The sequence below is a fragment of the Fundulus heteroclitus genome, unplaced genomic scaffold (genome assembly GCF_011125445.2).
Source record: "Fundulus heteroclitus isolate FHET01 unplaced genomic scaffold, MU-UCD_Fhet_4.1 scaffold_502, whole genome shotgun sequence".
In the NCBI taxonomy this organism is placed as follows: Eukaryota; Metazoa; Chordata; class Actinopteri; order Cyprinodontiformes; family Fundulidae; genus Fundulus; species Fundulus heteroclitus.
In genome coordinates, this window is record NW_023396926.1 from 1,392 (window position 1) to 16,798 (window position 15,407).

At 40.0% G+C, this 15,407-nt stretch overlaps 1 protein-coding gene across 1 annotated transcript in view; it reads left to right on the plus strand.

The window, feature by feature from the left end:
- The first annotated feature begins 477 nt into the window (after positions 1-477).
- LOC118556331 (unconventional myosin-XVI-like) overlaps positions 478-15,407 on the plus strand; it is a 48,455-nt gene continuing 33,525 nt past the window's right edge. Inside the window, exons 1-6 of the mRNA XM_036132427.1 lie at positions 478-561; positions 3,330-3,530; positions 5,170-5,245; positions 8,484-8,680; positions 10,124-10,204; positions 11,159-11,364. Of these exons, the coding sequence (XP_035988320.1) occupies positions 3,342-3,530; positions 5,170-5,245; positions 8,484-8,680; positions 10,124-10,204; positions 11,159-11,364 (749 nt within the window). The 5' untranslated portion in view covers positions 478-561; positions 3,330-3,341. The remainder of the gene's footprint in view (positions 562-3,329; positions 3,531-5,169; positions 5,246-8,483; positions 8,681-10,123; positions 10,205-11,158; positions 11,365-15,407) is intronic.

Sequence of the window (15,407 nt, forward strand, 5' to 3'; positions counted from 1 at the left end):
TCCACACTTCGCATTGACAAGTAACCCTTAAAACATTGGCTCGTAAAAGATATCAGACGCTACCAGCTTCAAACCCCACTGTAGTGAAGTGACACCTGAGTCTTTCCCTTCAAAAGACAGATTATACCTGCTCACTTTGTCTTTAAAATTGTGTAGTACCTGACAGGAAGGTTCCTTATTGTGTACACAATCCATACTCTGACCTCTTTAATGGCTAATTTGACATTCACTGTTTTACACGAGTAGTCTCTTTACTTTGGCCCATTGATTGCCAACAGCGCGTTATGTTTGGGGTTGTATTTGTTCCCTTTGTTTGCTTTCAAAACAATTGAGCAGCCTGTCTCTCTGAGGAACTACACAGCGTGTGCTGGGAAACATGTTTACCGTGTTCTCTGTGTCCATTCCAGCTGTGCGTGAAACATGACCAACCAACGGCTGAGGCAGTATGTCACTGAGGTGCTCTTCCAGCAGGAGCAGGCTGAGTGTCTGCAGGAAGGTATCACCACAGAGATCCCCCTCTCCAGTGACAGCCACATCGCTGTACTGGACTTCTTTCTTCAGGTTGGACTTTCATTTGCTTTTAACTAGTCTCCTACAGTTCTGTTTAGGATTGTCACAATATAAACATTTCATACTCGATATCGATACCAAGAAATTTACTCTCAGTTTTGATATAACCACAATATTATTTGAAGGCACAGGGGTTGTTTTGTAGTTGATGATTACAATATAACAAAATAATTACTTTCTTAATAAGGCCAAAACCACTGACAGACAATTTAGCCCCCATCTAGAGAAATATATAATTTAGGTGTCACGTTATATTAATGGAAAACAGTGGACAAGATATGAGTGTGTTGAAAATCCTTAATGGAACTAGGTCTCTTTGATTCACTTGTACGATAATTTTATTTTGTTATAATTGCCAATCTAATATATGTCACTGTGTGCTTCCATTTGCCTGTCAGTTTGTTGTGGATACAAATACGTTTTACCACTGAGGGACAAATAAAGGATCATTCTAAACTAAAATAGATTGTGTTTCAAAACAAACATGATTTGGTGAATACAAAACATTTTTTTTTACAGTGTAAATGAGGATCTGGTCCATGCAAACGTATTCAGTATCAGCCATGTACAAATTCTGTCTGTTTGGTAATTTTGCATATTTTCTTTAGTAATCAACTACTGCAGGGCAACAGAGTTGTCAAATCTCACACACTGAGCATGAGGCACACATTTTTCTGACTTCACTTACTCTCACACCACACATGACATTTCTTATGCAGAAAAATAGCAAATCCCATATGGGTTTTGAGTGATCCGTTCACCTCACTGTTTGTTCAGAGCTCAGTCTAACCAGCTCTGCCTTTTTTTTTTTTTAACACTGCTCCTGTTGCTTTTAGCATTGACATAGCGCACACGGGTCAGCACCCCCTGCTGACAGCATTACATGACCAGCCGCTCATGGATTACACAGTTAAAGTGTCCTTTTTTCTTTTTTTTTCTTTCAGGTGTGGTTTGTAAATAGTAAAATTATATTTTGGTTCGACCCACTATGTTGATAGTGCGTAATATAAATCCCGATGCTCTTCAGTTTTTCTGGACTCCCTCGTAGAAAAAAACATCTTGTTTCTCCTCGCCCTTGGCCGATCACTGAAAAGTGGTGTCTTCACATCAAAACTCTGCTTGATTCCTCTCGGCTTGGCCTTGCTCCTGAGCAGGGTCAGCGAAACCTGGGCTGGCCCTAAAACATACTATTTCTGAAATGTTCGCAAGTGGGCATAGAACACGCAAAACTGAGGCATGGAAAAGGGGCTTTTGTCTGCTGTGATTCTTTGCTCCAGTCAAGGGCAGAGCATTGTGTGGTGCAGAACTGTGTCTCTCAGTGAGAGACTACTTCCTGTTGGAAACTTTACTGACCTTTTTAATTTGCTCTCAAACATTAGTATTGTAGCATTAGCATGTAGCGAGTAGCATTAGCACGCAACATGCAGCATTAGTGTAGCTAGTCTGTACCATTGTTTGGCATTCCATTTTTCCCTTTCCAGCCACCTCACAGGAGAAAAGTTAGTCTGAACAACACTTTTGTGTTTGTCTTGTTGCCTAAAGAGGGTTGCATATGTTTCTTTTCTGGCTGTAAAATGGTAAATGGACTGAACTTATAAAGCACTTTTCCAGTCATGCTGACCACCTAAAGCACTGTACACTGTAGCCACATTCACCCAATCGCTCTCACTAACGCACACACAGTCATACACCGAGACGCAGCTCGGTAGGCAACTTGGGGTTAAGTGCCTTGCCCATGGGCACATCGACATGTGGCAAGGGGAAGCTGGAATCGATTCCACAACCTTGCGATTGTCAGACGACTACTCAACCCATCAAGCCACAGCCGCCGCACAGTCACCCCTGCTAACATGTACTCAACATGTTAGCAGGGTTTAAACTTCCAGCGGCAGCTCATTGCTTTTGTCAGGTGAGCGGCTGTCTCTGTTACTGCAGTACTGCTGCCGGAAGAAGAGCACCAATTTGGGGAATTGAGAAGTTAGTACTGATTTTGATACAAATGAGTATCTTTGAATAGTTCTTTTTTTTATCTAGTGTATCTCAAACATTGATTATTTTTGCAACCCTACTTTGGTTCCCCTTGATATGACTCAAAATTCTAAATCTCTTTGCTCTGAGAAAAAAAGCAGATGTTCAAATTCATCCATCCATTATCTAACATGTCTATCCCTCGTGGGGTCGCGAGGTTTCTCCAGCTGTCAATGGGCGACAGGCGGGGACCTGGCGGGGAAGGGCGGACCTGTCCACCCTGGACAGGTCGCCAGTCTATCGCAGGGGAACACAGAGACAAACAACCATATTTGCACACATTCACACCTAAGGAGAATTTAGAGAGACCAATTAACCCACTCATGCACAGGGAGAACAGAAAGGCCAAGGTTAGGACTTAAACCCAGGACCTTTTTGTTGCACGGCATCAGCGCTACCCACTTCACTACTGTGCAGCCCTGTTCAAATTCAATTTTTAGATATTTGATAACCACAGAAAGTTAATTCACCCTTTCTGATTTTAAACATGAAAGACTGTAGTCAGGTACACTTTAGGTTCATTTGTGGCAATTTATATTTATAACCGCTTCGATCCAAAATAACCACTAAAAAAGGGTGACATTCAGCCCAATTTGTATCAAAAGGGGGACTCTTTTCAACTGGGATCAATAGAAATGTCAGACGGACTAATGCTTTCCTCAAAACAAATGGGCTTTGTAAATATTGACCAACATAAATAACATGTGAGCAAATGTTTGTTCCTGCTTCAGAGACCTCAGGGAATGCTATGTGTGCTGGATGAAGAGAGTCAGAGCTTACGGCCCTCGGAGCAGACCCTTTACAAGAGGCTTTCCGCCCAACTGGACTCCAGTTCAATTTGTGGACTTTCTCTCACCACCAAGGATGGCAACGGAAACCCCCCGCCCAAAGACCAGGGTCCAGCCTTCACTGTCAACCACTATGCAGGACAGGTCTGTATGTTTGAAGACAAATGCCCACACAGGTCAATCCTATCATGACCGCGCACGTTTCTGCACCTCTTAGTAAAACTTTAGGCTCTGCTAAGAACGCCCGGCATTACAATGTATCTGCTTACTCAAACTTATAAATACAAACAGGACAATATTTTCAGTCTCTTACCAACATTGTAATAATACATTTTAATAGATCAAAACAGCAAAAATAAGGAAAAAATATCCAGCTTTTTGTGATGGTTGCTAGGATACATTGGGCAGATGCATTCTGGCTGATAAACATCCCTAAAGGGAAATTCAGTGCCAGTCTCCTGTACTGTCTGCTTGAACACGCCTGTGTGGTGTAAATTTCATCCTCAAAGGGTGGCCCCAACCATACAGGAAATTAGGACTGAGTTTATATGGCTTAAAGATAAAATCTCAGATTTTTTTAACCGAATCTGATTAATCAATTTTCTTCTGTCATTTTTTTTACTTTACTTTTTACTTAATAATCTCATCTGGGAGTTGACCACAATTCAAAGTGGAACTTATTACGAGTTTTGAAACACAGTTATAAAACAGGGCTCTGCCATTGTAAATAATGAAAATATAACACATGTTTGCTGGAACATGCTTTACTTCACGTTTGTAAATTCACACCAACTTAAAAAGTAAATTAATAAATTATAATGCCTTGTCTTGGAGTAGGTTGACAATAGATTTTCCAAACATTATGTTCAACATTGCGTGCTATTACCAAAACAAATTCCCCTTTCAGGGCTGATATACTTCAAAGTTTCATAGAAGCCCAGGAAACTGGACTGACAAAAAATAAAATAAAAAAATCTTTATTTTCCAAAACTATATGTTCAGGAGTTGCAAATTCGAATTAATCTGTAAAATTGCTTTATCACCCAGCCCTACAGTAAATAAAGAAAACTATGTGAGGATATGAACAGAAGATGAATAATTTTAGAATCTGGGTCTTCAACAATTTGTACCCTCATATAGTACCAGTGTGTTGCCTTTTCTTACCTGTCTTCTTCCATCTTGCATTTGTAAACAAACCATTTCATATCCATAAACTTATATGTGTTGGAAGCAGTCTAGCAATTTCAATTCAGATTCTAATGAATTTCAAATTAAATATCTCAGATAGCCTACTCATCCATACGGTTGGATAGTCTTGTACTGTGAAAACCTGAAAAAATAAGTCGGTATGTTACCTCTGTGAATCTTATGCAAGCCTAAAATAGCCTGACTCATACAATATTTTTTCATGTTAATTTATTAAAATGCAATTTTAAATGAAATCCAAAAATTTTAATTAATCTTTTCTTAATAAAGATATTTTGATTAACTAATTAAAATAGCTCTAATTGAGACAAAGCCGGAACTGCTACATATTACAATTACTAGTCGGTGTCTCTTTGAAAATAAATATATCAGTTCAATTAAGTTTGAGTCAGCTTCTATTGTCATATCAACTGACTCATGCAAGCACACATTGCATATATCTATGAATCAAGTCTCAGCATGTATTCTCACTTTTCTCTGTGTTAAAAAAATGTTGCATACCTTTTTTTGTTGCAAATAGATTTTAAAGCTGAATAGTATTAAATCATCTTACTGTGTGGCTTACTGTCTCGTATAGATTTCATATGACCTCACTGGATCTCTGACCAAAAACAAGGACTTCTTCCCTCAGAATCTCCTGCTTACAATGAAAAGTAAGTATCCAATACACAACAGGCATATGAGCTCAATGTGGCGTCAGAGCTTAAATGAACACAAAGATGGTCTCTTGTTTAAAATTGCAGAACACAAACCCACCCCTTGTCTTAGTGCAGCTACATTTCTATGTGCGCGCTTTAGCCCATATGCAGCAGACACGTCTGTGTGTATATTGTCTAAATAAGCTGCCAGATGTCGGGTGTTGTGGTTTGCAGGACAGAGGCAGCCGTTGTGTGACTGCCAGCTTAGTCTTGCGTCCAGCAACCTAATTGCTATAATTTCCATGATGAGGCTAATCTTCTAAAGGCTAGCCCTTCATTCATGCTTGGCTGGTATTCCTCTGTCTGACAAGTCGATGCGACGCTGGTTTTATCCACATACAGCCACAAACTTGTTTTCTTATGCAGACCCATGAGAACAAAGACTGTGGTGTGTATTTTGATTAAGCCATGATGTTGTATGCATAGAATATTTTTTTCTTACTTCTTAGCATTGTTAAATTGACATTACAAGTATACATGATTTGGTTAAACACAATGCGAGGCACCTTTAACAGGATCAAGAGTAGATCATGGGACCTTAGAGAGGCCAATCCTGGATCTAGAGGACAAGTTCTAAGTAAATCTATTCAAGGTTAAAAGAAAGCACCTGTTGTACATAAACAAAATACATTCCTCTTTTAAATGCTTTTTACTTGTTATTAAAATTGATTGGATTTATTTTCTTCACAGAATAATGCAGTCCATATAGCCCTGTTTTTTTACTTTTTAAATGCAGCTCCAGCAGTAAAATCATACTGATTATGTCAACCAGGTGGAACTGCAGATCTGATTTGTATCTCACAAACGAACAGATTAACATTAACATTTTTGTAAATTTTCCCCCCAATATCTCCATTTTATTTTCATATATGACATCAAATGAATTTATTTAAATTCAGTCATAGAAATAAATTATATTAAACTGAGAAAAAATTATAATTTATAATAATCATGTCACAGAAAACCTTAAATATGAACAAATGAATAGTAACAGAGAAATGCATTGCATTTGTGGTCTAATAGTTTATATATTTTTCTCAGCGTATTTTTATTTTATTTTTACAAACAGTAACTTTAATATATTCTACTACAATTAGAGTTCTTGGGTTTGTTAGCATTTTAAATGAGAAGAATTTATTCATCAACAATGATTTGTGAAAGTTGTTGGACTGATGGTGAAAAAAGAGAAAATAATCCTAGAACAAAATGTGTTGCATCCCACAAGGCTTCAAGTTGGAGCCCTCCTTTACCAATGTAACAGTACAAAAATAAATAGTAAATTGTCTTTCAGGGAGTCTGCTCCACACTTTTGCCTTTACCTTTAGATAAGATCATTATTCAACTATATGTGGGTCTCCAGTCATCTCAGTAAATACCTTACACCTTTTTCAGAACACGTTTGCCAGAGTACTGACTGGTATCCAGCAAAGACAGATCACATTTTCGTTTTCTTCCATACACTGCTGGTCTGTACTATTTAGACTAACATTTTAAAACCATTTTAATCTGAGTATAACATCCAGTCAGTTAAACCTCAGGAATATTGATCAGGTCAGTTCAGGAGTATTGGGGGGTGGTTCATCTGAATCAGCTGCTCTGGTGTTAATGAAATTAACAACATTTGCACTACAAGGGTAACAATAAGACGACCCCAGAAACACGATTAGTTTTGCACATGGAAGACACAGAAATGTTTTTTATCCTCATTCCTTTCACTACCTTTCAGTAGTTTGCATTTGACCAGGGTCGGTGTCACGACCTACAGCTATGAGGTGAAACATGGACCCTACAAGGGTTGCACAGATTATTCCAACTCCGCCAGGATGGCAAATCAATGCCATTGCCTAAGGGTTTGCTGTGTCTCCCAGCACAGTCACAAGAGCAAGACCGGTATCTGCTCCGTTGTGCAAGGACAAACAGGATGAGGACTAGTAGAGCCCTACAAAGTGACTTGGCGTATATGTCTCTGACCAAACCATTAGAAATAGACTTTATCAGGGAGGTCCAAGGGCCCAGTGTCCCCTAGTTGGCCCTGTGCTCACTGTCCAGTGCTGTGGAGCTCTGCTGGCATTTACCAGTGAACACCAAAATTGGTAGATGTGGCACAGGCACCAGAACCCTGTTCTTCATTAGGTATCAGGATGAAATCCTTAGATTCATTGTTAGACCCTTTGCTAGTGCAAAGGGTCCTGAGCTCCTCCTGGTGCATGATGGCTGGCCTCATGTGGCAAGATTATGCAGGCAGTTCCTAGAGGATGAAGGAACTGATACTGTTGGCTGGCCTCCACACTCTCCTGACCCAAATCCAATAGAACATCTCCGGGATGTCACGTTTAGGCTTGTATGCATGCTTAATGCTTTTACGCATGCATACAAGCTAGTGGGGTTATACAAAACACTAACATTTTGATTCGCTGCAATGACATTTTAGCAAATTGGACCAGCCTGCCGCATCAGTTTTCCAGTTTTATTTTCTCAGTAACTTTGAATTAAGCCCTCTGTTGGTTGATCCTTTTTATTTTCATTAAATGATGTGAAATCCTTTTTTTCCCTAACATATTACCCATTGCACATGAATCTGGATATCTAGCATGTTTTTCTCTCCCAATGGAGATCTGATATGTTTTTAAACGTTGCATTAATCATTCTTAATATTAAAGCTTGACCTTTAAATATGCTAAATAGATAACAAAACATACCCTGTGTCTATTCTACCATATTAAACATATTAATGATATTGCTTTAACTATTTTAACATCATGTGTTAAAATCAAATAAATGTATTGCCAAGTAATGCCCAAGAAATGCCCAAACACACAAACATTCACTCTGTCTTCCTGTATACTTGCGATCATTCACTGGTCTGCCTCTTCCTTAATTACATATTTCTCTTTCTGAACGTTTCAAATCAGAGGCCGTCTTCCCACATTGACACATGTATTGCTTTCTGTGCTGTAGAATGACACGCTCCACCCAGTCTTGTTGTCTCACATATTGTTTAAACACAGCCCAAACTTCACCATTTCATCCATCTTTTCCTCCGTTGTTAAATCCGTTCATATGTTTTTCTTTCCTTTTATTCACCCCTCCCCACCTCTTTTTTTTTTTTTTTTCTCCTCCACCTCCTTTCTCAACCAATGCTGTTGCTTATTCTGCACTGATTTTCCCCTGTATGTTGCTTTGTGCCCGGCAGCCAGTGACAACGTGTTACTGCAGCAGCTCTTCCAGTCCAAGCTGACTCAGACTGGTTCTCTGGTGCCAGCTGCCCAGGGCCGCATTGGCCTGAGAGGGACTAAGGCGGCCTTGTTGCTCCAGAGGATGCCATCAGCCTTCCCTGTCAATGCCACCTCTATCCCCCAACAGCCCCGGAGGTACCATGATCTTACCAAGGTAACGTTGCTCATAGTGAGAAGCTACAGGCTGCAGTACCTAATTCCAGCTTCAACACATACTGTGTCCTTTTTAATGCAGTAAATTTTAGTTGACAATAACCGGTACAGGATTTCACACAAAACAGTTCCCAACCAGTCAATGGAAAAACAGGGGCTTTATTTTTAGTAAAATCATATCTAATTTAAGACATTTCCCACCCAGTGTCTAAATATAATCCTCTGGGAAATTATTTTGTGTGTGTGTGTACGGAAGCATTCAAGAGATAAAACCCTTTCCCTGGAATGCACACAGAAAATAAAGTTCGGACTTGTCTGTAGACTTTTCAAATCATTAAATAATAGACACATGTGAAATGAATCTGTTTTAACCAATTAAAGATTGTTTTCTGAGCTTTATGCCAGCCTCTGTGTTTTATGAATGTCGGTGTTTTAGGAAACACAAAGCAGTTGTGTGCATTATGTGAGTGAAAAGGCTATCAGGTTGTGTAACTTCCAGGAGATCCTGTCTGCTGTCTCTGTGGCTCATTAGCTATCTAGAGCAAATGGTTATATAAGACCCCTTTCCCCTACCAGACCTATCCTTAAAGCCTTATACAGCAGATAATGTTGCTTCCCTAATGTGTAAGATTGTAAATAAAACAACATGGGGCATTTGGCTCAGGAATTAACAAGTTCATTGTTACCGTGTGAGAGGCGGGGTATACCCTGGCAATAGTTAGTTGCAGATAATACCCTTTTGCAACCATTTACAAGCTTCTGACATAATTCTGGCTGGATATTTGCCCATTTGTCTTGGCAGAATTAATAAAGTTAGTACACGTTGTGCTATTTCCTTGAACAGAAATAGTTAAAATAGTTTACAAATTTCCAGTATTATTGAGATAAGGACTTTCATTGTATTTAAAGTTAGCAAGCTTTTTTGTTCAAAAATGAGTAATCAAATGTGTTTGACATTGTTAATCTGTTAAAACAACTGTGCCTAAGAGTTGACCATTAATGAATGAATCAATTAATTTTATTTGGGGTTATACTGTACATTATTAGCCGTAATTTGTTGCAATCTGTATGGGAAGAATATCAACAAAAACCCAAAACATAGTAAAACTAAGTCGTTTTATATGTTCATAATAATTTCAAACAACTTTAATAAAAAAGGAAGAGCCTGAAGCCTCGATGCTTATTTATGCCTCTCCTAAACAAACATGTGATTGCTCTGCAAAGCAGAATATACAATGCCTGATTATTTAGAATTTTAAAGCTTTTCTATAAACCCTCATTGTGCTACACATTTGCATTTCATCATGAAGCTCATTCTATGACTTGGCTCCCAAAAGTGGTCCAAGATGTCCCCCTGAAAACCAGTTCAACCAGTTAGATGTGTTTATTCATTGCATTTAATCAGCAATTTAATATATACAGCTTTTTTTCATCCTGTCAACAGATATTGAAGAAAAAAGGCTCAAGTTCTTTCCTCCAACGATTGGAGCGTTGTGGGCCAATTACAGGGGCTGTCCAGCTGAGGGTAAGAGCAATTCCTGTTTCTTTATGGTAACCCCTTGAAATCTGCTTTCTGAAGCTTCCTTAAACATGCATATACATTAAATATGAGTGTTTAGACCTTCTAGTCCTTAGCTGAGTGTATTTATAGTTCGCAGCCAGCATCTGGATCGAATTTTATCTCATTACCAGCACGTTGTTTGTTACAAAACTGAGATTTATTTCAGATTAGGTCTTATCTCACGTCAGCGCATTCGTCACAATAGTCCTCACAGCTTTTGCAACAATGCAGCCCTAAGAGTAGAGCGCTCATAACTTTTTACAGCAACAATAATATTCAGTTTGCAGCGAGCAGCTCTGGCTGCACTGGTGACGCAAGGAGGCTGGGACATGGCTCAGAGAAGCAGTGCCTTTGGTCTGAATGAAACCACTGTGTTGCACAATCAGAGTTGTGGACTTGCGGTTGACGAGACTCCTCCGGGAATGGCAGGGAAGTAGAAAGTGGGCTCAAAAATGATGCTGTACCAAGCCAAACATGAAGCCCGCCGCATGAATGAATGAACAATGAACAACAGCCACTGTGTTCTGTGGGCATGGGTTTCTAAATATGTGTGTTTCTCAAGAGAAATGCGGCTTTTAAAGATGAGGGTTGAGGTGCTGGGTATTGTACCTGAAGTTGCTGAGTGACGTCAGTTTGAGGTGTGGCCCCAAGAGCGCAACCAGGATGGAAGAAGTGTGTGACCTTGTATGCTTCATCTTGGAGTTCAGGACTTTAGAAAAGCTCGGGAGGAGCAGAGAGCTACTGTTGATCTTGGTTCTTTTGCTGCACACCCAAAAATCTGACAGTGTTATCTCTGGCACTATGTAATGTTCCTCAATAGAAACAGTTTAAAAGAAATCAGAGAAGCCTTTGTTCTATGAATTGCAATTTGTTGCTATTAAAGTTTTACAGTCATCTCCCCCTTCTTTCCTTTTTCAGAACTCGCTGTCAGAGATTATGAGTAAACTGCACACCCGCACTCCCCACTTTGTGGAGTGTGTGCGCCCCAACTCCAGTGGTCAGCCAGCCAGCTTCGACAGCTTCCACGTCTCTACCCAGCTGCAATACATCGGAGTGCTTGATATGGTGCGCGTGATTCGCTATGGATACCCCATCCGCCTGTCATTCTCAGCGTTCCTCAGCAGGTCAGTGCTGGAGCGCTACAGTGGCTCGCACATGTGTGTTGACCTTTTCCACGTTTTGTCACGTTACAACCACAAATACAATGTGTTTCTTTTAAATGTTGCATTGTTGAAATTAACAATGCCATGTTTTCTGTATCTTGTTGCAAATAAAATCCCTAGATGTGTCATGCATTGGTATTCAGCCCCCTTGGGTGAACATTTTTTAGAGCCAATCTTTGCTGTAAGAAGAGCAGCAGGTCTTCTCAAGGTCTCATTGCAGAGAAATCTACTGGTACTTGTGCTCTGTCTTCATTGCAAATTAGCTCAAGGGTTTTCAGATTTTGTGGAGAACATGTTTAAACTGCAATTTTAAAGTCTTGCCACATATTTTCATTTTGATGTAGGTGTACATTTTTAATTCAGCCATCTTGACACATTTGGTTTGATCTGAACCATTCCAGCTCTGGCTGGATGTTTTGACTTGTTGGATTGTCAGAAGGTAAACCTCCACTGGGCGTTAAATGTCTTTTGTGGCCTTTCACATGTTTTCACTCATAATTTCTATGTACTGAGCCCTCACCAACTGTGGCAAACTTCCCAGTCCCTGCCAAAGAAAAACATCTCTATAGTAGGATGCTGCTGCTACTATGATTCTGTACTGCCATTTTTCTTGGCCAAAAAGCTTGAGGTCTCGGCAGCCCCTCCAGAGTTACCATGGGCCTCTTGCCTGCTGCACGGACTAATGCCCTCCTTGACTGGTCTATCAGTTTAGGTGGCAGTCCATGTCTTGGTATGTTGTGCCTTTCTGTTTTTGTATTCAGAGGATGTATTGAAAAGTGCTGACTTCTCAAGCTTGGTGTACTTCATGTATAGAGACCTTTGATATCCCAGTTACATTTTATTTTCGCTGACCAGTTCTGCACTACTTTGTGTTGGTCTATGACAGCGGCACCCAAGTCCACTCCCGGAGAGCTACTATCCTGCAGCTTTTTGATGCATCCCTGCTTCAACACACCTGAACCAAAAGACTGAATTCCTTAATCAGAAGTTATTTGATTCAGGTGTGCATCTAAAAGTTGCAGGACAGTAACACTTAAGGACTTAAGGATCCAGGGCCTATTACATAAGACACCCAATAAATTAGATTGAAGGTTGCGGTTGTTACGTCACACAAAGATAAAAAGGGTCAAGAGTTTGAATATTTTGCAAAGTGTGATAAGACATCAACTGCCTATACCTCTCTATTGGTTTTCCTTTCTCTCCTCTGTTTCCATTCATGAATTTATTTATTTGGGAAGATCTTTCAAAATGGATTGCTTTTTCTTATGTTTTCTTTGTTAATGTGTTCTCAGTCTTCCAGAAACCGTAAAACTCTTCTCAGGTCACTACGGCCTCGGTCATGTGTAGCGTGACAGGCCAGCAAAGTCAAAGCAAGATGAAATTGTAACAGCTTTTGCTTCATCCACACTTGAGTCCAGACCACACGCTAACATGTGAAGAGACACAATAAAAAGTCAGAGCAACCCTTTTATTAGAGGTGCAGTTTGACTTTGAATGTCTCTTTCTGACTATTATGGGAGGCCGCTGCTACTGATGAAAGTCACTGAAACATTTTTCCCCAAGTCAGCCTGACACTCGAGCATTAAAGCAGCCAGTTGTATGTAAGGTCACTTTGTCCTGCATTTGAGTTTTTGGTATTATCACTCCCCATCAGCTGCTTTTTTATATACTTTTATCATTTTCTTTTCACCCAAACAAAAAGAGGGATCCCATGCACCACAATTAATGAAATATTCAATCATTCTTTCATTTGCATCTTCTTTATGTGTTTTACTTATGCTGTTTTTTGTGTTTCTCCTAAACATCGTAACAGGATTTTACTTTAATACTATCTTTTTTGTTGCACTTTCACTCCATCTCTTGAGTTTCTCTATTTCCCTGTCCTTCTGTCTCTCATTTTGGAGATAAAGGGATTAACAGGAACATTCCTGCTAGATAATAAAGGATGACAAAGCTGGCCACATGACCCCCCCCCCCCATGCTCCCCCCGAAATTTTCCATTCCTCCGCTGTAAGAATCATCACATCACCACACATACATGCACACACACTCTCACACACACACACACACACACACACACACAAAGTTGCTGGCCTCCAAAAATCAATGTCTCAAAGAGGATCCAATGATGTTTGTTTTTATCACTAACATTAGATCTAACCTAACTTAATGGGGGCATTGAACTTTGGCAACATTCAAAATGCACAATTGCTAATTTATGTTCAAGTGTGTCCTAAAGCAAAACTTTGAGGCAATGGCTTGTGAATGAAGAGAGAGAACGACAGAAGTGTTGTTGGATCACAGAAGACAAAAGTGAGCATAACTTTGGAAGCAAGTCCAAATCAAGCAATGTAGGGATAATTAGAGGAAAGAACCCCAGTCCAGGCAAGTTTCCCAAATGTACTGTTGGCAAAATTCCACTTGATCAATGCAAATGCATTAGTCAGTTTAGATGCTTTTCACACCAGACGAAAATATGCACGGTCTTTGCATGTTCTTGAAGAGGTCTTACTGGGTGCCATTAAAACACAATCCAGTACCTATTGTGCATAGGTAAGCAGTGTTTCCCACAGGAAATTGCTTAGGCGAGGTGGTGAGTTTTCGGCCGGAACCAGTTTTGCACGGTGTTATGCCATAAGCTGGTTGAATATGCTTATTATTATTATTAATTATAATTTGGTATTATAATTTAAATAATAAATCATTCAACTCAAAATTTCGCTATAACAAATATAGTTCAAATGGTGGTGATGTTAGCTATAAGCTTATAAGTATTTATACCACTAATGCATTAGTTAACTTGCTGTTATGAACTCATTTATGCTGGAATAAATGATCAGGTCGGACTGTTAACCGACCAGGTTTATCCAGCAGGCTGTGAGAACCCCAATGTAACTGCAATTAGAGTTTAAATCCTTATTCCTTATCACCATCCAATGATATTGTCTCTGTATTAATGTCAGATGTTAACTCCAAAGGAGGTTAGCTCTGATTTCTGAATAACCATGTAACTGTGAATTGGACTGAACACAAAACAATGTCTATTCCGCAGTGGTTGGTTTTATTGAACCAAAAGCAATTCCCTGTTACAGTAATTCTCTGATTCAAACAACTTTGGAATTCTTACTCATTACTAAACTAAAACATGCAAAAATATATATGTAGAAATAAAGAACAAACAAAAATAAACAATGGATTAAAATGAGCGGTTAGCAGATCTTAACTTAACTCAAAGTTGTTTAACACCGCCCTCGAAACACCGGCATTTCACGTATCAGCCTTGATAGACAGAACAGCTTCGGGAATCTCACTGGACGCTTTGATGTCTTACACAAAGCTAGTTCAGCTAAGCTACCTACAGTTCAGATATACGTCACCCTCCCAAGATGGCTGCTACGATGACGTATGAGGGGAGGTCCTAATGACGTAACCACGCTTACGCTGATGGGGTAATGCCTCGCTTCGAGAGGGGGCAGCTAACTGGGAGTTTAAAGCAAAGCCCGCGACTTGAGCTCGGACAAAGAAATTAAATTGATAAGAAGACGCGAAAAGAGAGAGGGGGGAAAGCAGGGAAAAAGATGAAAAGAAATAAGGCGGTAACCCACGGCGGGGTTATTGATGGATCACAAATCAACACAGCAAATCAATTGTACAATGCATGCACATACAAAGAAAATGTTCAGCAAAATAATTCCAACTTCGTCGTGGAATAAAAGCATTAACCAACACCTACAAAGTTCTACCGCCTGCCCAGGCACTTCTAAACACCCTGTTGGTGAAACAGAAATAAAAGGGGAGACCCCGTTACTTTGAGGTGCCTCGGGGCTGGTCCGGAGCGCTCCGAGTAGTGGCTTTCTGGACGCGCCTCGACGAGCGCAGTTGTCCACAGGCTGCAGCGGCACGGGGAAAAAGCTCCTTCGTTTCTTCCTCCGGGTTCAACAGTCGCTTTGTTGGCCAGACAAAGCGGGGTCCTCTTCGATCACTGGGAGATATGGCGTCTCTCA